General features: G+C 43.4%; 1 protein-coding gene across 4 annotated transcripts in view; it reads right to left on the reverse strand.

Annotated features, from left to right (window-relative positions):
- The window catches only part of Tbc1d4 (TBC1 domain family member 4), a 167,486-nt gene extending 158,960 nt beyond the window's left edge, over window positions 1-8,526 (reverse strand). For all 4 annotated transcript variants that reach the window (XM_028771293.1, XM_028771280.1, XM_028771271.1 and 1 more), the window contains exon 1: window positions 8,029-8,526. In XM_028771293.1, coding sequence (XP_028627126.1) covers window positions 8,029-8,526 — 498 coding nt within the window. The remainder of the gene's footprint in view (window positions 1-8,028) is intronic.
- Between the last annotated feature and the right edge of the window lie 16,013 nt (window positions 8,527-24,539).

The raw sequence follows: 24,539 nt of genomic DNA on the forward strand, positions 1-24,539 counted from the left end.
GAAGAACTGGCCACACAGCCTACCAAATGAGAGCTACAGCTCCCACTTCTGTAGTCTGGCTATCACCAGGAAGGACTCAGAAGTAGAGAGTCTGTTTAGTAACCCCTTCTGGTGGTGAGGACACACAATCCTACTGGGAAGCCTGCATTTTCCAATTGTGAAGCTGGTCATGAATGGCTGTGGTGGTTCAGATAGGTCCCCGTCATAAGGCTGACACTACCTTGAAACTGGGCAGCTCTATGGACAGGTGTTCGCCTCTCCCCAGATATTGTGATTCTTCCATGGAGTCAAGCCAGGTTAATGTCCACCTCAGGCCAACGGGATGAGTGTACTAGTTAAGGTTACTACTGCTGTACTGAAACACCATGATTAAAAGCAAGCTGAAGAGTAAAGTGTTTATTCAGCTTATACTTCCATGACACTGCTCATCACTGAAGGAAGTCAGGACAGGAACTCAAACAGGGCAGGAACCCAGAGGCAGGAGGTGATGCAGAGACCATGGAGGGATGCTGCTTACTGGCTTGCTAAGCCTACTTTATTATAGAACCCAGGAACACCACACCAGAGGTGGTCCACCCATGATGGGTTAGGCCCTCCCCCATCAATCCCTAAGAAAATAACCTACAGGCTTGCCTACAGCATGGTCTTACAGTGGCATTTTCTCAACTGAGGTTCCCCTCTCTCAGATAACTTCAGCTTGTGTCAAGTTGACACAAAATTAGGCAGCTCAAGGAGGAAACAAAAAGTGTTCACAGCAAACAAGAAAAAACATCTCTGTGCTTGAAGATGTAGCTCAGTGGTAGAATGCTTGCCTAGTATATATAAGGCCCTGAGTTCAATCCCCAGTACATATATACACACACACACAAACTATACACACGAACACATACACACATACATAAACACACATACACAAACACACAAACACATGCACACACAATAATAATAATTAATAATAATAAGTAAATTTTTGGTTTTGAGACAAGATCTCTCTACATAGTATTGGCTATCCTGGAATTCACTATGTAGAATAGGCAGGCCTTGATTCACAGATAGCTGCCTGCCTCTTCCTCCAGAGTGCTGAGATTAAAGGAATATGCCACTATATCTGGCAAATAAGATAAATTCTAAAAAGAACTCTAGGCATGTCACTAGTCATAATGCAGTGTTCAAACCTTTAATATCCTTTGTAAAAAACTTTTTAAAGAAGCTAGGCATGACGGACCACAGCTACAATCCTAGCTCTCGGGAGGCAGAGGCAGGTGCATCTCTGTGAGTTCAAAGCCTGCCTGGTCTACACAAAGAGTTCTGAGCAAGCCAAGGCTACACAGTGAGGCCCTGTCTCAAAAGAAAACAAAAAAATTAAAAAACTTTGATTTGGGGGATGGAGATATTGCTCAATAATTGGAGCACTGGTGTTTCGTTTCCCATCATCAACACGGGGGGGGGGGGGGGGCCGGTGGCTTAACCCTATCTTTTCCTCCGGTTCCAAGAGGCCCTCTTCTGGCCTCTGCAGGCAGTAGGCACGTAAGTGGTAAAAATATATACGTGCAGGCAAAACATCCATACACATGAAATAAAAATTACATGTAAAATATTCTTATTTGATTATGTGTGTGGAAGGGGTGTGGTGTGCGCCTGTGACTGCAGGCGCTAGTGGAGGCCAGAGGAAAGATTTATATTCCCTACAGTAGAGCTACAGTTTGTTGCGAGCCATCTAAGATAGACTGGGAGAGCATGATGTGCTTCTTATGCTTCTCGTTGTTGTAATTTTGGTTTTGTTTCTTGTTTTGTTTTAAAACAGGGTTTGTTTCACTATGTAGCTCTGGCTGCCATAGAACTTACTATATAGACCAAGCTGGTGGAGAACTTACAGAAATCCACCTGCCTCTACCTCCCATGTGCTGGGATTAAAGGTATGTACCAACAGTACATACTTGTAACCACCTAACTTAGCCATCTCTCCAGCTCCAACATCCACAGTCTCTAATTCTTACAAATATTGACAGCTTTAATTATTAAAATGTATATAACATTGAAACTTTTTGAAGGGGGGCTCATATAGTCCAGCCTAGCCTTGAATTTGATATGTAGCTGAGGATGATCTCGAACTCTGACCCTCCCATCTTCATATCCCAAGTGCTAAAACCTTTAGATTTGTACCACTACACTGTGTGTGTGGTTCTGGGGCTGAACCTAGAGCTTCATGCATGCTAAGTATTTTACCAACTGATCCACATGCCCAGACCCCAAACTTCCTTTTAAATAAAGAAACTAAAGTAATGTTATACATACACAGTCTCTTTTTGAAAGGAAGTAAAGATATCTATTTGCAGATTTGACCTCTCCTTGCTCGTAAGAAAGAACCATGTACTCCACAACCCAATTTATGCAGATGGGATCTATAAAGAGTTTGCACAGACAGATCCTTTTCTAATGTAACCTGCTAAAGCTGTCAGTCCTTCCACATCAGGCTACAGAGGCTAGCGCAGATGGGGACTGCCGGACACACCATGACTTCCCTTAACTTCCTCTTCATCCCACTTTGCACCTGAAAGGCCTGGACACATTAAGTCTTTCCAGCTGAGTGCTTTTCCTAACACACATTCTCAACTCCAACGGAGGAAGAGGTGTGAACCCAGAGGGCATATCACCATGGCAACTCCCCACAACAGACACAAGCTATCAGCTCAGCACTCCCATCTCTGAGATCACAAGGAGATCCACCCTGAGAAAAGACATGTGAGCAGATACTCTGTAAAACATTAGCCTTTTCTGTCAGACAAGCCACCAAGTCAGTGGCCCATTACAGAGAATGTAAACTCTGTAGTTAGCTGCCCTGAACGTGAAGGCCCTTCTGTCTTACGCAGGCCAGGTGCTTGTTATGCATGGGTGATGTGCTTGCTGGTGGTGTTCTCTTTCACATTAAAAGCTATCTCAAATCAATAAGCTATGTGGTCATCCTCGAGGCAGACGCACATCAGAAAAGGGACAGGCTTGGGAGACAAAGGAAGGCAAGTGTACTGGAGATGTTTGCACACCCACTGATCTAGGTTGCCTTGTGGTCTTTGCTCAGCGAATGCAGGAAAGAGTAGGCTCCCTCAGCAAAGAGCTTGAATCTCCATTTCAAATAAAGAACACAGGACAAAGCAACCAAGAATCCCCTTTCTGTTGCAAAGGTACCCAGAACCTTAGCCTACTTTGTATGAAGCAAACCCTTGGATGATAAAACTGTTGATCGTGTCAACTGTTGAAGAGTCATCACGTTAGAGCATGTTCACTGTAAATTCTGCAAAGACAGTTGTCCCAACATTGCCCACTTGAAGAGTCATATGCAGTCAACTGAGGTGCATAGGGATATGTGGCAAATGATGTCAACAACTGAATTCACCAATTTCCCAAATATTTATATTTGGAGGAAATTGGGAACTATCTGAAACCAAACCATCTGTGTACTGCTTGATCCAAAGAGGGTTCTTAAGTGTTTAAAAATATTTACCAATGCTTTAAAATGTGAGGAGATTGGAGATATAGATATAGATATAAATAGAGAGAGAGAGAGAGAGAGAGAGAGAGAGAGAGAGAGAGAGGTAGATAGAGATAGAGATATGATATATATTGGATATACACATATATATCCAATTTCATCTTTTTCTTGTGAAATGATAATTTCAACACGAGCTTGCATCCATTTCTGTAATTTTCAGACAGAGCTGAGTATCATGCCAAGAAGGGACACCCCCCGTTCAGTTCCCCCACAGTCCTCACACAACCCTCTTCTGGAGTTTAGAACTAATTCTTAGCAGAGATGGTCTCTATGGAGACCACATCTGGCCCTTCAAATAAAAGATCCTCTGGCAGGAATCTGCTTGGTTCAGAGCAACTAAGAGTATAGCCCTCCCCTGTGTAGTCTGTCGTTTATAATATCAGGAGGTGCTATGCAAGCTGCCAAGAAAGGGAAGCAGTAAAGTGTCCTACCCAAGTGTGACACCTATGAGCCACAACAGTGACCTATAAAGCAAGATATCTGCAATGGTGCACCAGCGGCACTCATATTCTGGCAGTAACCGATAGCTGTCTAGTTGGGTTTGAGGCCCACTTGGGAGTGAAATCATTGGTAGTGCTGGAAACCTAGTCAACTATCCAAGGTGAGGAAGGTCATGGATCTCAGAGGTGAACCACTTTAGTAGACCGCCATAATTCCTAACTGTGCTCTAATACTTATCTTCATGCTGGCAGTTACTATATAGCTCTACTAGCTGACAGTTATCATTGTACTATAGTTCCCACCCATCATCAAAGAAGCTGCTCTTTGCAGAAGACAGAGACCATTACGGAAAACCACAACTGGTCAGATACAGAAAGCAATTGATCGTGGGGTACCTAGCCCCCATGGATACAGCTACAATACAACTCCTGCACCAAAAGCTCAGGGAACATCTCAGAAGAGAGGGTGGAGAGACTGTAAGATCCACAAGAGCCAGAATCTCTGTGAGATTGTGCCTTCTGGAATGACAGAGGAGCTACAATCAAGATACCCCAAAAATATGGCTGGCTAAACAATAACACCAATAAAAAATACTAAGGAAGAAGGGAGAAATCTCATTGGGCCCCACCCCTACACAAAGAACTTCAAGCAATTAATAACTGCTGAGAAAGAATTAGTCTTTCCCACATGGCTGCCCTCCGAGAGGCCCAACAAGCAGCTGTGACAGAAGAAGATACTTACAGCCAACCAATGGTCTGAAGTTGGGGACCCCTGTGATTGAATTAGGGAAAATCTGGAAGAAGTTGAGGAGAGTGACCCTATAGGAAGACCAGCAGTCTCAACAAATCTGAACCCCACCATACCCCCCACTCCAATCCCCACCTCACCCCTACCCCCAAGATCTCTCAGACACTGAGCCACAAACCAGGCTACTCCAAGGCCCTGACACACATACAGCAGAGGACTGGCTGCTCTGGCCTCAAAGAAAGAAGATCCACCTTATCCTTGAGAGAGTTGAGGCCCCAGTTAATGGGGAGGGTAGGAATTGGGGGGGGGGGGGACACCCTCTTGGAGACCAGGGATGAGGAATGGGATGAGGAACTGTCGGAGAGCAAAATGGGAGGGGGATAATGACTGGACTGTAAGAAAAAAGATTAAAAAAAAAGAAATGTAGGTCATATGTGTATATTTATGGGTACATACAATAATCAAAGAAAAAGAAGGCATGGATGTGAGAGATAGTGAAGAGGAAGGACTGGAGGGAGGGGACACAGGAGGGGCTGAAGGGAGGAAAGGCAAGGGAAATTATGTAATTATATTTTAATTTAAATTTTTTGTTTCATCTTGGTTTTTTGAGATAGAGTTTCTCCCTGTAGCCCTGGATGTCCTGAAATTCCCTCTGTACACCAGGCTGGCCTTGAACTCAGATATCTGTCTGCCTCTGCCTCCTGAGTGCTGGGATTAAAAACATGTGCCACCATGTCTGGCTTTTTTTTTTAATTTTTTTTTCTTTAAACCCATCTACGTAAGGGCTGGGGGTGTGGACAGTTAGCCTAAACATTCTATTTGTAAAGTAACAGCACATTCCACCTCTACCACCTAACTATACAGTGGGGGTAAATCCAAGCTTGTGTATAACTGACCCCAAATCCAAGCATCCAGAAGGTACTCAGTAACTACTGCTGAGAGCCCAGAGTGCCAGCACCTGCAAGGAAATGAGCAAGCATACTTCACAGAGCAGATCCAAAGAAAAACGGGTACCACAAACCAGCCAGGGTCACCATAAGTCTCTTAGAGCCCAGAAACTGTAATGTATTCTTCCTTATTGCCAGAGCCAGAACGTTGTATTAGGATACATACGGTAAAGACAGTGATAATCTTGGGAACTTTCCAATCTCATGTCTGAGTTTTAAATAAATAAGCACAAAATGAACCTCACTGAACCACCCAGGGTAGGGCATTTCAAGTCATTTGTAGGGAAGTATTCTGTTGCAAACATAACAATTAAGATCACCACCAGGAGGCCTCAACCCTACACAAGGAACTGCAGGCAGCTGAGGAATGCAGAGTCTTCCCCAGGCACAACACAGCAATTGGTCATCCAAAGCCAAATGGTCGGCCCTGAAAACATACACACAAGTAACAGCATATAGACTTAGCAGTTTGACTACATATAGTTTTGATAATAACATATCATATCTATTTATATATCAAAACAATTAAAGAAAAATAGGCCATGAATTTAAAAGGGAGCAAGGAGGGTTACATAGGAGGGTTGGAGGAAAGAAAGGGTAGTGGGGAATGATGTAATATTATAATCTCAAAACTAAAAGAAATAATAAAATAAAGTCTAATTGCCCTGTTCACATCACCAGTTCTGGTTGTTTAATCCATTTGTCTCTTAGGGACGGGTATGGTAGGCCAACAGCACTTCCTGTTCTTCAGAGGACCAATGTCTGCTACCAGCACCTGACAACCAACCACCTGTACTATAGCTCAAGGGCATCCAAAGCCCTCTTCTGGCCTCTTCAGGCACAGGTTTGTGTACACACACACACATACACACACACACACACACACACACACACACACACAAATAAATAAATAAATATAAATAAATCCTTAAAAAATTAAAATAAGCAAAAGGTTATTTTTTTCTCTTCTAGAAAGTAATGAAAGAAACTAAAGACTTTTACTTCAGTTTTGTTATAGGACTTTTGTGGAATGCTAGTATAAACAATATTCTTTTTTTTCCAAATAATATTCTTAAATTTCATTATGGAATGAGAATAAAATAAGGACTTATTATAGGATGTTCTTCTAGTCTGAATTTCCCAGCTACCAGAAGAATAGCATGTAATAAAACCTGAGGCTTTATTTATTCATTTATGTTTAGTCAGCAAATTATATTTTTAGAAAACACCACAGGGGTGGGGCTTTAATATTGGAAAGCAAACAAACCCAAAGTGCTCGCGCGCGCACACACACATACACACACATACATTTCTTTCCACACTTCTAAGCCTGTTTCCCAAGGCACAGTTACTATAAGTTTATTCAAGCAGTGGTTCTCAACCTTCCTGGTGCTGTGTCCCTTTAAAACAGTTCCTTACGTTGCGGTGACCCCTAACCATAGCATTATTTCGTTACTACTTCATAACTGTGATTTTGTTATTGTTATGAATCCTAATGTAAATATCTGATATGCATAATCTCTAATATGGAACCCCCAGGTTGAGAACTGCTGCATTAGATGGACCTGCACCTGTTTATTAAGGAACTCAAGGTTCTAATTAGTAACAAAACACTTCGAGTTAGAAAACTCTGGAGAAATACTGGACACTAAGCTAGAGGAGTATAATACTTTAAATGGCATTTGAAACCTCCTCAATCACACTAATTTTTAAGTTACTCAAGTATGCATTTATTGTCTCAGTGGGTGCAAAAACAACAGAAAGGTCTTCCTTCAGACTCCAAATTCGCAGAATCATACTTAGCTGATGACATTCTGGCATTTCTAACTCTTCCCTAGACTGGCCTTTGAAATCACACACCCTCAGGCCCAGATACTTAGAGGTACTTTGGTAACAGTGACGCGCCAGCCAAACAAGAATAACTGCAGGACTACCGAGACTGAGAACCAGTACCCCATGGTCTCCGACGCTTCCAAGAAACACACACTTGCACACACACGCTCACATTGGCGAAAGCCACGCAAGCCATCCAATCACCAGGATCCTCCTGTGATCCGTACTTTTCCTTGAGTCCTCTGCAGACTTGCCAACTCCTCCTGGGTCCCAAGACCTCTCTGAGTCTACTTTCCTCCCTCCTGCTCAGGGCAGCCAGCTAGTCCCGGGGCCAACCCAGCCAGGAAACGCTTTCTCTCCCACTCCCAGATCCCAAAACGGAACGAGGGGATCACCCGAGCGCGCCACGTGGAGCGCAAGCCAGCAGCCAGATCCAAGACAGTTCTTAAAGGAGAGGTCCCTGCCTCGCCAGTCCCCGAGGTCCCAGACCCGCCCTTGGCACTCAAAACTTACCTGGTTAGGGTCCGTGGCGCGGAAAACGTGGCAGGCCATCTGTGACTCGGGGTCGTCGGGCTGCGCCTTGATCAAATAAGCAAAGTAGGTGAGGTCGTGGCTGTTGTGGATGAAGCGGGAGATGTGCTGAGCCTTGTGCTCGAAGATGAACACCCCGGTGTTGGGCTGCACGGCCCCGGAGCCTGCGCCCCCGCCGACCCCAGCACCTGGCGCGGGAACGCAACGCAGGAAGGGGGCGCTGAGTATCAGGAGCACCTCCCGGGTCGCGGGCGCCCCGCAGCCGCCCGCCTCGGGCTTCTGGCTGCGCCGACGGATCTCGGCCATGAGCCAGGGGAGCATGGGCAGCGTGGTCCTGCGATCCAAGCAAGACCCTCCCACGTACCATAGCCGGAAGCGCTTGTCGCCCGGCTTGGTGGCACCTGGCTGCGCTGGGGCACTCGGCTCGGGCTCCAGGGGGTGCGGGAAAGGCTCATCCTGAATGCAGCTAGGCGACTCCATAACTCGCGCCTAACGAGGGCACCGCGCCCCCAACTCTCACTGTGCAGGAGCGGAGGAAACTGCTAACTGTCGCCCCAGGCCCCTGCGCCTGCCTTGGTGCCACCAGCCCTTAAAGTCCGTGCTTCAGCGGCCCTGACCCATGCGACACTTCCCCGGGCGCGGCTCCGAGCCTCCCGCTGCAGCTCAGTGGACTAGCGGGAGACCGAGGCTCACGCGCGCATCCTCCTTCCTGGAGATCGCGCCCCGGGGCCGGTCTGTCCCCCCTCCGCCGTTCGTCCTCGGGGTCGGGGACCAGGGCAGCCGCGGTCTCCTGTTCCTGCTCCTGCTCCTGCTCCTGCAGCCCGCTGCGGCCGGCGCGCTCGCCTAGCGCTGGCACTGGAAGGCTGGGCGGAGAGTGGAGCTGTGGGCGGGAAGGGGCGACTCGGGGCGGAGCTGACTCCTAGCAGGGTGACCGGCTGTCACCTGGAAGGTCGGGGGTGCGGGCTTGCGGCCCGTTCAGTCCCGAAGAACTACTCCAATGGAAAATAACAAAAACAAACGTGGCCTCGCGCGGCGGGCTCCTGCACCCGCAGACTCTGCAGCCCGGCTCGCTGCTCCTCCTCCAGGGTTCCCGTCCCTCCTTCGCTCCTTCCTTCCTTCCTCCCCGGCTGCTACTTTAAAGCTGGCTGCTACTCCGCCTCTAGTCCGCGGCCGCAGAGCTCTGCTAAGAAGCTGAGGTCGCCTCCCTGCCTCCTCCTCCTGCCTCCGCCCCTCACCTCGCCTCGGGGGGCAGCCGTGCCCAGCCTGGCTAGGGCACTTCCCGGAGCAGCCTGGCCTCTCCCCTCCTGGAGACTCTACTGCCCCCTGGAGAGGGGCCGCTCGCAGTGGGGCGCTGGGATTTTGTTTTTGAACAATATTTGCTCGGTTTTATTCTGTTTAAAGCCTGAATCTTACTATGTTCTGCATCCTTTTTCCTAATCTTAAGGACTGTTCAGGTTTTCAATCACAATTCTATGATAAAATTAATTCCAGTATCCACTTTAAATTTTAACAGTGCTTGATATGAATCTTCCCATTTCTTAATGCAGCTAACTTCTTAAAATAAACAGAAGTTAAACTTCCTTACCTACGCCCATTTCAGAGCTAATGTAAATTTCTCCCCTTGTACGTATGAGAATGCATATTTCAAAAAACATTTTAGGGATAATTTGATTATTGTAATTTTAAAACAAAACAGTAGAATATAATTCTTTTTCCATTGTAGCAGATTAAACGGGTTTTGTCATTGCTGCTGCTGCGTGTTTATTGTTTGTATTTTTAAGTCGATGTCTCCTTCCTAGATACTACAGGCTGACCTGGAACAGTCCATCCTCGTGCCTCAGATTTCCAAGACCTGGGTTTATCACAATGTACCACCCTTCTGGGTCAACCCTCGTACTTTCTTTCTATCTTTACTGGATGATAAGGAATGAGCACGAGAAAAAAAAAAACAAAACAAAACGAAGAAACTTTAAACTTACTTTTTTCCAGGTGCTTAAAAGGAAAATGAAAACTCTAGGATTTTTTGTCTGGTTTTGTTTTTAGTGGTCTTGTTATTTTCTCTAAGGCCATTTTGCTTTACAATTCTAGGGCCACCGCATAGCTAGCCTCTTTTTAATGACCATCTAAGCTCCAGGATGAAGATGTTATCGATTGGTTGAAGGCATTTATTTTAACACTTAAAAACTCTCTGTGGAAAATACAACCCAAGTCTTCAAGGAGCCATTAACCCCTCTGAAAACACAGATGAGAGTCTAAGACCATAGCAGAAGACTGCGTGCACAGATCTCATTTCCTAAGGCTGCACATCTGACACTTGTGGAAGAGAAGAGAACACAGCCATGGCTCAGTTACAGAAGCCTTAGAGCTCTCTCCAAATCAATCCGTGTGCGGACGAGGGCTGTGTTTGGAGCGCCACTGGGCCAGTTCCTACTGGAATAATAAATTCAATCCAGAGAGAATAAACTTTTGGTGATTGGCAGGAAAACAGAGATAGTGTTTATCTGATGTATAACAAGCTAAATGTGGTTGTACCAGTCAACCCATTCTTTATTTCAGTGTGTTTATCTTTCATTTATAAATAGTACTACTGCATGGGAAGATGGCTGTCTCTGCCCTCTTAGAATTAAGCGTGGTCACGTGATATGACAGCGACGTGTGAGCGGAAGTGACTTGGGTCATGTCTGAAGTACAAGCATTTAACTGGAAGTAGAAAAGTGAACAGTTGTCCCGCTCTTGCTCTCCGGTGGCCATGGTGAAAATAACACATCCAGATGGAGGGGGCCTCGTGATCAGAGAGGATCGGAATGCTGAGCCATCGCTCTACAGACAGCTGTCCTGGAAAACACCAGGAGCAAGATAGACACCTCACACATAAATAATAAACTCTTGTCTTATAAAAGCCATTGAGATTGTGGGTATATTTGTTTCCTTATTAACCTATGCTAGCCTGGCAAATAAAATGTGCATTCACTACTATCATAACCTAGGTGCAGTTGACTCAGTAGTTATATGAGTGATAAGCTATTAGATTCTTACAATTACTGTTTCACCCCCAGAACTTACAGAATCATTCACATATAAAAAGCACTTAATTTTGTAATCATCCCTTGAATTTTGAGGTCAATCATTAGACCTCAAAATATGTCAAAAATGTCTTATTAGAGTTTTACTGCTGTGAAGAGACACCATGGGCCAGGCAACTTTTATGAAGGACAACGTTTAATTGGGGCTGGCTTACAGGTTCAGAGGTTCAGTCCATTATCATTAAGGTGGCCCCATGGCAACATCCAGACAAGCATGGGGCTGGAGGAGCTGAGAGTTCTACATCTTGTTCCCAAGGCAGCTAGGAGAAGACTGGCTTCCAGGCAGCTAGGATGAGGGTCTTAAGACCAAATTCACAGTGACACACCTATTCCAACAAGGCCATACCTCCTAATAGTGCCACTCCCTGGGCCACTCTTAAACAAACCATCACAATGTGCCTGCCGTTACAACAGAGGAGATATTACTCAGCATATGCAGGTGTATATGCTATGTGCTGAGGCAGATCTCCCCCAATAACCTCGGGTCCTTCCACTCTCAACCCCAGCTATTCCAAACAAAGGCTGAAAGAATATGTGTGGAGACAGCATTGCCAAAGACCTGGTGGAATTCTCTTTTCTGCAGAATCTTGGAGAAATCTGTACCTACAATACTCAGAAATGAACCTCATATACAGCTAAAATGATCCTCTACTACCAGAAATAAAACTGTACCAAAAGCACATGAGAAACAAAAGGCCTTGAATTAGTGTGATGGTGTAAGATTAGAAAGGTTTGGAGGTTTGTGGTAGCCTTTTACCCTGGTTTCTTTCTCCTAAATATAAGGGTCATCCTTCCTCTTCTCTCTGACTCTCTGTCTCTTTCCCTTACACACGTGCATGCACACACACACACACACACACACACACACACAAAGTAACACACAGATACAGATTTGGTGGCCACATACAAATGTACTTTTCTTTTCTGCTTAAAAATAAATATGTGAGGCTGGAGAGACAGCACACTGAGGAGAGCACTTTCAAAGAAAGTGTGAGGACCTGAGATGGAATTCTCAAAAGCCACATAAAGCCAGGCACAATAACTGTGTGTATTCCCAGAAACTCACGGACAAGCTAACCTGGTGACTTAGTGACAAACAACAAAGAGATCCTGTTTCAAACAAAGTAGAGGGCAGAATATGTTCTGTGGCATGCATTTACACACACAGAGAGAGAAACAGAGACAGAGACAGAGACACAGAGAGACAGATCATCATCATAACAAAAATTAAAATTATAATGATAAATAATTGGATGTTTGTGTCTTTATGAAGCTTTAGCAGTCTCTTCCTCTCTGACTGTCTTCTCTTCCCATCACCCCATAACCTCTTCCATCCTTCACTACTTGAACACCCTTCATTCTTCAAGGTCCAATGCAAAAGTCACATCTCCTGAAGCTACACTTGCCCAGCCATGGGTAGGAGCTGCCTCTCTTTGCCCCCTTTCCTGTGCATCCCTGTGTTCTCATTACTTTCTTCATAATTACTGAGTGACTCTGTTGTTCCTGCAATAAAGTGACGCCATTGGGATGATGTCTTTTGGGGGTATCCAGGAATGAATTCATTTTCTCTGCTGACTTGAAGAATTAAAAAGTCAAGAAAGACAAGGTCAGAACAATCAGCAGACTTTTATTGGAAGTGAAAACGCACATACAACGCAGCACACCAAGAGACACTCAGTGAAGGGAAGGAACCAGAGCTGATAGCCGAATCTGCCCATTTGATCAAGATTCTTATGTTTTGAGCCGTGAGTTGGGCCTGCTTTCGCCCTCGGAATCGGCTTGCTTGGGCTATTGCTGGAGGGTTGAGTAACGTGAACAAAGACAAAGAAAGTTGATTGGATTCCACCAAAGGGGCCTGTCAGCAGATGGGAAGGCTCTGACAAGCAACTCCTACTTAGGGGACTGAGGATGGAGAAAAAGAATGGGGAAAGTCAGCCATCATAAAAATGATCGTACATTTACTTACCTTAGCCTTTTCCCATATCTGCCTACTAGTAAGCTCTATGACGACTCTTAGTTTGACTTTCCTCACATTTCTCTCCCAAAGCAGCTGATAATTACTGGGTAGATAATAAGTATTTAATGAGCAATAAGGTTGAATAAGGAGCTGATTAGAATTTAAAAAAAAAAAAGAGGTTTACTATCACAGAGTCGATAGGCCAAATTCCTTATTAGATAATTTCTGGTTAACAAATAGATCCACTGGATAATTATAAAGCTTAGAAAATGAAAGGATGACTGCCTAAACAGATGGCAGAGTTCTAGCTGGGGGTGGCACAAGCCTTTGTGGATGGATGGCGTTTTAAAATATTCCCAAGGATTCCCCTGTTCTCTGTGACCTTGCCCAGCCCAGGCAGCTGGGTCATTCTAGGTTCTGACTTCAGGGCAAGGATGACACAGCAGAATGCTGAGAACAAAAGAGCTCGTTCTTAGCCTCTGTGCTTCAAAAGCCAGAAGCTGGCAAAGGCCCCGAGGATGTATTTTTCTTACTGTAGATAGTAAAGAAAAACATTCTAAAGCTTGGGAAATGGAGAGACAAAAGGTCAGAAGGTTTAAGTTCTGTGAGCGAGTCTCCTGAGGGGAGATACTCACTCTGTCTCTCAAGGCGAGGCTAATGAATGGGCACTGCAGATCCCTAAAGCAAAAGGCTTGCTACTTTCCCCCAGATAAACCCAGAGATTTGCGTTTTCCCATGCCTGCCATGACAAAGAAGCGGGAGAGGAAGAGCCAGATAGGCAGAAGAATAAAAACAGCCCCTGGAACAAACCATTTGCATGGCATAGGACCTGCAACTTATTTTCTCATGCAGCACAGGGTGGAGCTCAGAGATAAGCCAGTCTGGCTTGCTGTCACTAGAAGAAGGAAGACAAAGACATTGATGATGTTCATGATGATGATGATAAGGAGGAGGAGGAGAAAGGAAGAAGAGGAGGGGAAGAAGAGGAGGAAGAAGAGGAGGATGAGAATGAGGAAGAAAAAGAGGAGGAGGAAGAGAAGGGTAACTCATGGATTATGTAAGCTACTGTCTTGGCTACACCTACTAGGATCTACAATAAAGAAGCAGCCCCATTTCTTCCTCCCAGTGCCTCGATTTCTTTCTGGAACATTCTGCCATGAAGCTTCAGACAGGAAAACAAGGAAGGAAGAAAGGAAGGAAGGAAGAAAGGAAGTGTCACGAGCAGGGTCTCTTATCTATTAAGAGCAAGGGGTTTGAATCCCCCGAGGGGAGAGGAGCGACAGGTCCTGCTCCACTCAGGGATCATATACTGGATTTGACTGTGAGATCGTCAGCTCCTCGAGAGGGAAGAGAGTACGCCAAAAGACAGAGAGATTGTGGAATTCAGTTACTTCTTTAATGATAATGCACAGCAAGCAAACACAAACACAAATGCTAAGGCTATTGCTACAACAAGATATTGTCACATTTCCTATAGGTTGCCTCTAACAATATGCATAATTAACACAAATAATAAGTTGCTAATTACCAAAGAAATAAGCATGGCAATAGACAAATCATTCATTCATGGATTATACGACCTGAGTCCTTATGTTGGTTTTGGGTTACAGGTCCGGAGTCTGGTAAGGCAGGGTCAGGCTGTGGCTTCCAGATAATTTGACCTTGTAGGGTGCTTGACCACAAAGAAGCTGGAGGCAGTGGTCTCTTGGTTTGAAGTCGGAGCTTGGCCATGAAGTTGGAGGCATAGGTCTCTCAGTTAACTCTTTGATGACCGGGTGCTGAGGAGGCTTTGTCCGGAGGATCACGTTAGCCAGTCATGGCTACAAGTGTGATGAAGTGCTCCGGACAGGCTCCTCTTTTATGCTGAATTTGGAGTTACTGATAACGTATATGGCAGATAACCCCTCGTGTCTGGTTATCTCAGCACAGCTTCATTTCCAGACTTGCCTTTACAAGTACCAGACATGTCCAGACATGTCTTACAAGTTTCCTATTACAAAATGGAGTTGGTCCTGTTTAAGGGCCTGCTCCTTACAGGAAGGAAGGAAGGAAGGAAGGAAGAAAGGAAGGAAGGAAGGAAGGAAGGAAGGAAGGAAGGAAGGAAGGAAGGAAGGAAGGGGAAATGACACAGAATATAACGTATGACATAACTGAATTTTTGATTCATATGAGGAGTTTGATTTATTCCCATCTACATACAACCAGCCTAAATATCGAATTATGTTAGTTACTTTTCTGTTGTCGTAATAAAACACCAGGACCAAGGCAACTTAGAAGGGTTTTATTAGAATTTACAGCTCCAGAGGGATAAGAGACACAGCATCAGACTCCTGGGTCTTCCAATGAGAAGTAAAGACCTCCTACCCTCCAGGAGTCTTCCAGGCCTGCTGTGAAATCCAGCTCCATGGGCTGATCAGCTAACCAGGTTCTCTCACCCTCAGGCATGCAGACGACCTAAGCTACCTGGCCCCTACTGGATAAGCTTTTCTAATGCATCCCCCTTTCTGATGCATATTCTTTGGGTTCTGTTCCTCAAGAGAGAACTGCCTAATACAATGTTAACTGGAAATTGATTGACCATTCAGCCAAAGGCACAGTATAAGGTTAATGTTACAAACTCCCAGAAGTGTGATTTAAATTGCTAGCTCTTAATATTCTAACTAATGAGGAATCAGGTCAAAGGATCCTGGAATCTCAGGAAACCACCCTATTACAATCAGAAAACAAGACGGTTTGGTGCTCTATAGCTGGGGATGTTTCTTTTCTGTTATCTTTCTCTTATTTGCTTCTCTCTTTTTTTAATCCTCACTACAGCCTCAAAGCGATTCTTTTTTTTTTCTCCATGAGTTGACAGAAGGTTATAGCAGCTCTAATCTAATGTCTTTACAGCAGAAAGTAAAGCATTCTCTTCTTGCTCAGGAAACCACTCAGACTTGGCTCTGAATGTTGCTCTGTAAGAAGTCACAACAGAATTAGATTTAGTGTTCTGAATGGCCAAACCTAGGTTGTGTGCACACCTATGAAGATGTTTCGGTGTAATTTCAAATTTCCTTCTGTTATAATAAATATTCTTGAGTGGGGGACAAAATAGTTGTCCATGTCCTCATATCCTAAATCAACCCTAAAAAATAATTTAAAATGAAAAGGAAGAAGCTATAAGCCAATTTAATGTACAAGTACATACACAAAATTCTGCAATAAAATCCAAATTAAATGCAGCAATTTATGTATGTGAAAGATAAGTTTACAAATAACAGATTTTATACAGCCATACATTGCTTTATAACAGAGATAATTCTGAAAATTGCATTGTAGGAAACATGATTCATCATTGGAATACATCATAAAATGTACTTACATGGTTGGAGATAAAATAAAAGTGTATTGTGTGTAAAAACTTTTAATGTACTTCCATGGACTCTTGTAACGTCTTCCAATGACGCTTGTAAGTGATGCAATCTTATTAGACAGACCAAGCATATGCACTCCCTCAAGGACCAAAAGATCACCATGTGTCATATGATTGCAGAAAATGTCTGTAACTTATCTAAATAATAAAAAATTATATTTAATTAATAACTACATTAATATGGGGATAGAGAGATGGCTTCGCAGTTAAGAGGACTGATTGCTCATCCAGGGGACCTGGTTTTTGATCCCCAGCACCTAGATGACTCACTCATCTGTCTGTAACTCCAGACAGCGCCCTCTTCTGGCCTCTGTTGGTAGTGCACACATATAATACACAGTCATACAAGCAAGTAAAATGCCCATGGACATAAAATTAAAAAAAACTTTAATTTCAAAAAAGTATATGCATACTATACAGTAGATTAAAATGTCAAATTATTATGTCGTGACAAATACGTAACAATGTCAAATACCTAAGGAAGCACCTGGTACAACTTTATTCCTAGTTTATTCTACTAATTTAGCTAGAATTGGCACACTGTCACCTTGATAAAGGTTATTGTTAAGATTTCAATATGAAATGTCCCTCGTGGGTTAATATATTGAAGTTGCCAGCTGATAGATTTTGCAGAAGTGGCTCCCGAGGCCTCTGACCTAAACAATGCATTAATCTTTGAAGGATTAATAATACGATAACATAATTGGGGATGCTAAAAGTAGAAAGTGGACGTTATCTTAGGGTTGCCATTGCTGTGACCAAAAGCAACTTGGGGAAAAAAGGGTTTATTTCACTCACAGTTCCATAGAACAGTTCAATATCAAAGCAATGAGGTCAAGAACTCAAACAGGGCAGGAACCTGGAGGCAGGAGCTGGTGCAGAAGCCATGGAGGGAGGGGTGCTGCTTACTGGTAGCTCCACAGGGCTTGCTCAGCCTGCTTTCTTATAGAACCCAGAACCACTTGCCTAGGGATAGAAATATCCACAATGGTCTAGGCTCTCTCTCATTAATCACTAATTAAGAAAATGCCTTATAGGCTTGCCTGTAGCCTGATCTTACAGACTCATACACATATAGATAATAGATAAGTAAATATATGAATATTTTTATTTAAAAGCAGCATTTTAGAGAATGAATGGAATGCTTCAACTGATTGTTTCATCAATCAGTGCCTGTCACACAGAGGGTGATTCATAAATATTTTATAAACGAATTCACCTAGAGCCCTGTTGGATTCCAAAGAATAGAATCAATTTGTTTCAGCAATTAGAAAATTTTCTAGAGAAAACAGATTTTCATTTTTGTCTTAGTTTATGAATATGTGCAGCAAAAATGTACACACCCACAAGGGTCTGCAGCTCTATTGAAATAAACCCAATTTAAAGGGCAAAGGGAAGCACAGAGTTAAAATGAATATTAAACCACAAAGTTAATAATGGACACTTTCAGCATAAGTAGCCAATCATCAGCCAAGCACAGGACCACAAATTGTAGAATCCTGTATGCTTGCACAAAAATACCAATATGGAGATATTAAACATACGCTGTCCACACTTTGCCACTGAGTGAAACCTCGTGTACGCCTTTTGTGCATTTGTATTAGCGCCATGACTAGTTTTCTCTACCAGAAAACCATGACTGATTTTCTCTAAGGAAAACCTTTACAACTAAAGGCGATATTAATGTCTCAATAAAACTGTCTTCCTGAGAAATTGCTTCTTGCTTAATTGTCATTTTCAATATGCTGTTTTTACAAAGTTTAAAAAAATCAATTTATTTTTAATTTCTTGCAGATTGATTTTTTTCTAGTTTTTGAAATATTTATCTACCTATCTCTTGAGAGGTTTTTGAGACAGTGTCCATCTAGGTTGCTGAGGGTGGTTTGTAGGCATGTTGTTGGGCATCACGTAAATGTTATCCTTGTGTTGTTTAAATGCTGTTTTCTCTGCCCTCAAATCTTGTTTCAACCCCTACGCGTCATTGTAATGCTTATATCAAGAATCTTCTGTCACAAGCTTGTGTAAACAAATCTTACCATTTATTCTCTGCCCTGTCAATAAATGCTAATCACGCAATGGCTGGGCAAAAGAGAAAATAGAGCAGATGTCTACCAGAGTGTGTGGGGATGGGGTGGGCATGGGAGTGGAGATCACTACAAGGAGAGGGTCCATGAAGACATCATGAGAAATAACATCTGAGGCCCAAAGAGCCAGATGAATAATATGCAAGTATCATGGGTTCATAGATGGGAGATCATCAGATTTGCTTAGAGGTTAAGGTAGAGCAATTAACTGCTCGGCTATTGAGGTGTAGTTTGAAATAAAACTTGGTTCTTCTGTGTGGTTATTGGGGGCTAACAAAGGTAAAGAAGTACAGTCACTAGATTAATTCACTGGTTACATTTATATCAAAAATAATTCATTTTACAGGTGATCTTAAATTCACAGTCCTCCTGCCTCAGGCTCTCCTGATGGACTTTGACTATAACATTTAAAAAGAGTCCATCCTCCATCCCGTGCTGAGACTTTGTGGTGCTGAGAAGAGGAGGAAGCTCACACCATTCCCAAGACGACTGAGCCAAAGAGAAAGCAGGTCAAACTGGCAGAGCTGGAAATGAGGAACTGAGATGGAGAGAAATGAGGAACTGAGATACTGGCACCTAGAGCCAGCCTGTGGGGGGCAACTCCTTTGAGGATCAAATATCAGGTATCCTGCATATCAGGTGTTTACATTACAATTCCTAACAGTAGCAAAATTACAGTTATGAAGTATCAAGAAAATAATTTTATGGTTGGGGTCACCACTACATGAGGAACTTTATTAAGGGGAGACAGCATTAGGAGGATCGAGAAGCCCTGCTCTAGACTGTCTTCACATGAATGTGCTGCTGGAGTCTTCAACCAATCACTTTGACAGACATTACTGCAGCAAGCGTTGTCTGGCTTACTGCTTCAATGAACAGGAAGACAAGTAACTGTGTGAATTAAGAAAAACATAGGAAATTAATATGATGTATGCGTGTGTGTGTGCGTGTGCATGTGTGTATGTGTGTGTGTGTGTGTGTGTGTGTGTGTGTGTGTGTGTGACTGTGATTTTAAGGAGGGGACTTATGGAGCCTTAACACTTACTGCTGAACTGTTAGCAAATGACAGATCTGGGAAAAGGGGCAGCACTGCATCCAGCTGTGGATTCACTGGTGAGCCCGCTGGGGTTGAACGGATAGTTCCAACTCCACGGCACATAGGAAGCCCTAGTTACACTTCATGGGGCAGGAAAATAGAAAGTCAAGAACATAGGAAGGAGGCTTGTGAGGAGGAAGTAGGGCTGCCAGGCATCAGGGGGAGGTAAGACAGTGGGGAGAGAGTAGCCACGGTGCATTAGACATATTTTGTATGAAATTGTAAAACGAGAACATTTATTAGGAAAGCAAGACAACAGCTAGAATGTGGGGCAATGCTTTAAAACAACGCTGATTCTGGAGACATTTTACCTGACACCCCGTGTAGTATTCTTTCTTGATGTATGATGGATGCCTCAAAAAACATGTTAGGGTAAGTGTATATGTGTGTGTGTGTGTGTGTGTGTGCATGCACATTCCCCTCCTCCCAGATCTGCTACTTGCTAACAGTCAGTAGTAAGTGCTAAAGCTTCATAAATCCCTTCCTTAAAATCACACACACATACCTACATATTAATTTCCTGTGTTTTTCTTAATTCACAGTTACTTGTCTCATTGTTGTTGAAGATGTATATCTATGATACATCTACATCATATATATATATATATATATATATATATATATATATATATATATGAGAAAGAGAGAGAGAGAGAGAGAGAGAGAGAGAGAGAGAGAGAGAGAAAGAGAAAGAGAATTGTAGGGAGCTTGAGCAATAACTCAGTCAATAAAGTCCATGCACCACAAGCCTAAAGATCTGGAATGTATCCACAGAAGCCATACAAAAGGCCATGCATGGTGGCACTAGCTTGTAATCCAGTTGCTGAGGATATGGAGACACGCAGGTCTTTGGGGGTTAGGAATCACTTTACTTGACATGCACTATTTCCCAAGTAGCTACTGTGTCTCATGTTCTGGAACAGTCTTGCCATCCTCATGACACTTGCCTTAAAAGGGATGTAAGGGGTCGGGGGTAATGCTGCATACCTCACAGAAGCAGGATGGTACTATGACAAATGGCTAAATTATGCACCACTGATTTCAGGACCATGTGGCAGATGGGAAGGACATTTTCAGTAGAGACTCCAAAAAATAGCAAGGAAACCACTGCAAAGGGCGGAGGGAATGCAAGAACATTTGTAAAGGCACTTAAGCTACAGACAATGACGCACTCACAAGGCGGGAAAAGTGCCACCTGATGCACTTTAGGATTTGAACAAAGGGATTTCAAGCAGAACCGTAAGAGAGTTTAGAATACAATAGGAGATAAATTCAGAAAATAAGTGGCCAACTTGAAAACAGGGAATCACCTTCATGTTTCCAAATTCTCAGTTTAAGAAGCGGCATTAGAAGGCTGCAGAGACTCCGAGGGTACAACACTCACTGCATGAACTGGAGGGTTAGGCCCCAAACACTAACTCCAGAACTCTAGAGGTGGCGAAGGCAGAGCCCTGGGACAAGCTTGCTGGCTAGTCTAACTGAGTCATCCACCCTGATACAGACACAGACCTGCCTCAGTAAATGAAGTAGACAGAGATCAAGGAGGACACCTGAAATCTACTTCTAGCCTCCAAATGCATTTACACACATATCCACAAGTGCCCATACATGCAGACATGCATAGATATATGCAACATGCATATATGTGAATATACACCACACATACACACACACACACACACACACACACACACACAAGAGAGTAAATGGTCTAGCTGGGGGGGGGTGTTCAGGACTCTAATCTCAGCTCTGGGTGTCATTCATGTTGTATATATTACACTCAGTGAGTGTCTACACTGCTGGTGCATCTCTGTCCAAGAGCAAATTCCACCCTACCCAAGCTTTATATTATTTGTGTCATCTTTCTTAACCTCCTGTGGCTCGCAGTCAGGCTTCCCGGAGTTAGCCACACAGGGTGCAGAACCAAGCCATGGGTTTGAATAGGTTAATAGTGCCAGCCATGAATTCATCCAGGAGAGGAGGTGTCAGTTCCATTCATAAAGCAGCTGGGTACCCCCATACCAGTCATACCACTGTTGCTGGAAGGTTAGTAATGAATAAATGGGAGTCCAGCACTGAGTAAAATCAGTGGTGTCTGATACTCAATAGAATACGGTTTGGAATGCATCCCCTCTGCTGTTGATATTTTCCCACAGTTTTCAATGTACACCTCTTTACGGGAAAGGCGTTTGCTTCTTCCTTAACACTGTGGGAAGATTCACTAATTATTAATTCTAGAAGTAACACTCAACATTCTGTCATTGTCACCCAGCCTTTTGCTCTTCCTCTCAACATCGATTTTAAAGAGGTGTAGGTGCCTTTAAGTCTTGGTTCTGGACTGAACATGCATTGCCAAACACTCTTTAGACCAATAGTAGTTTCACCGTTACCTATTTAGTCCCCTGATATTTTTCATACCACTCAGCAGTGGGGTGTTACATATAGTAGACTGAACGTAGGACCTTGAGCATGTTAGCCAAGGACTTTACCACTGAGCTGTATCCCTAGTCCGAGTTTTTGTTTTAATAGATACAGCACATTTAGAGCTGAAGAAATAGCTAAGCAGTTAAGAGAGCTAGCTGCACTTTCAGAGGACCTGTGTTAGATTTCCAGTACCTACATGGTGGCTCAGAATCTTCTATAATTGCATCTCAGGGGATCAAATGACCTCTTCTGACCTATGTGGAAACCAGGAGCACATGGTACACAAACATATATGCAGACAAAACTCTCATACCAGGCCGGGCAGTGGTGGCTCACGCCTTTAATCCCAGGACTTGGGAGGCAGAAGCAGGCGGATTTCTGAGTTCGAGGCCAGCCTGGTCTACCGAGTGAGTTCCAGGACAGCCCCGGGCTATACAGAGAAACCCTGTCTCGAAAAAAACAAACAAACAAACAAAACAAAACTCTCATACCATACCAATTAAATTAATTATTAAAGATAGTTATTCATAAACAAGTTGGTGAATTTTAAGAAGAGGAGTAAGAAATGAGAAGGGTATATGAAAAGTAGACCAGACTAGCTCACAAATATTATCTGGAAATAAAGAATATTACTTCTAACTATATACTGGAGGAGCAGAACAAGAAAAGGAAGGGTTTTTTTTTTTAGTAAATCTCAGTGTTTTTCATTATAGGAAACAAATGGAAAAATTACTCAGGGTATGACATAATGAAAAGCAACCATATGAACAGAAACACAGAGCTCATCAGTGAAATAAAACTCAGAGAAAATGAATATAAAGAATATTTCAGTAAGACGTGCACACACATATATATTAATATATAAAACACAACAGGACGGAGTGAGGAAGACAGTGTGGGCGTGATTTTATTTCATATCATTAAAGACTATCAACACTAATGAAATCTGCAATGATCAGAATTTCCTAATGGATCAGACTGGACAGGAAGATGTAGACACATTTCAGTGCCTCATTACCTTTATTAGAAGGGTCCCAGACGCAAACGTCTTCAGAAGTTAGGCACTGAGAGAAGCTGTCTGCTCCAAGTATGATGACATTTTTTGCATCTATGTGTAAAATTATTGAAACTCCATAACTTTACCTCTCCTGTCCTAGAGGGTCAACCAGGAGGGACCTGAATGCTACTCAGCTCCTGCCACTGGAGAATGTAGGTCCATTGTTTCTAGATCTTTCAATGTTATTATTATTATTATTATTATTATTATTTCTGAATGTTACATCATGTGCCCCAACCCCATACATTTCGCAGTCTTTTATTATCCACCCTCTACCCTTGTAACCTCCCCTGAAAAAGAAAAGAAAAAGAAAACATCTCACTGTGGAAGCTGTGGTGTGTCACCATGTGTCACACAGCATGGTGTTTTGTCCACACAGCTTACTTGGAAATATTCAATGAAGAAAGTTATTGGTCTGGTTCAAGGTCTCTGGCTTCTACTACACTCTCAATACAGGATCCCCACTGGGACTCTTCTGGTATATCCTGCCGTGCCCTATGTCATGGAGATCCTGCAGCTTTGGATCTGCAGGAACAATCCCTTCATTGCTCCAGCAGTTCACAGGTAGGCTAGATGTTGGATTAGGTCGGCTCAAAACCCAGGATCTGGACCTGGGTGGTAGTTGAGCTGGTCAACCCACCAGGTCACTAGCACCTTCACCAGTGGGGCTTTTAATGTCTTTTGAACGTCTTGAATTAGTTAGTAAACTTGCTGGAGAGCTGGAGAGATGGCTCAGTGATTGGTAGCCCTTCTTGCTCTTGCAGTGGACCCAGGTTTGGTTCCCACCACTCACATGGTGGCTAACAACTGTAGCTACAGTTCCAAGATGCCCTCATCTTCCAGCCTCTTGAGGTTCTAGATGCATGTGTTACACAAACATATGGTCAGGCAAAACACCCATACACATACACTTTAAAACATAAACACCTTAAAAATTAATTCCCTTAGACATAACAAATAGCCATGCTGACGAACAGGATAGCCTCCTAGATGGAAGGGAAGGAAAATACTTTATACAGCCATGACTGTGTTTAGAGTTTTAACAATAAACACATAATAATAAGTTGTAGCATTGCATTCTGATTTTCTTCTTCTTTTTTTAATCTCCAGGAAATTTTTATTAGAGATTATAAGAAAAAAAATCTCAGGACAGGTACTATACTGCCATTATACTGCAATCTTGGAAGTAACTGTTTTTGCAGGGTGGTGGTGAGTGTCTTTTACCTTAGCACTTGGGAGGCAGAGGCAAACAACACTCTGTGAGTTTGAGGCCAGCCTGGTCTACAGAGCAAGATCCAGGACAAATAGAGAAACCCTGTCTCGAAAAGTCAAAACGAAAGAGAGAGAGGGAAAGGGAGAGGGAGAGAGGGAGAGGGAGAGGGA

The sequence above is a fragment of the Grammomys surdaster genome, unplaced genomic scaffold (assembly GCF_004785775.1).
Source record: "Grammomys surdaster isolate TR1022 unplaced genomic scaffold, NIH_TR_1.0 65, whole genome shotgun sequence".
Classification (NCBI taxonomy): domain Eukaryota; kingdom Metazoa; phylum Chordata; class Mammalia; order Rodentia; family Muridae; genus Grammomys; species Grammomys surdaster.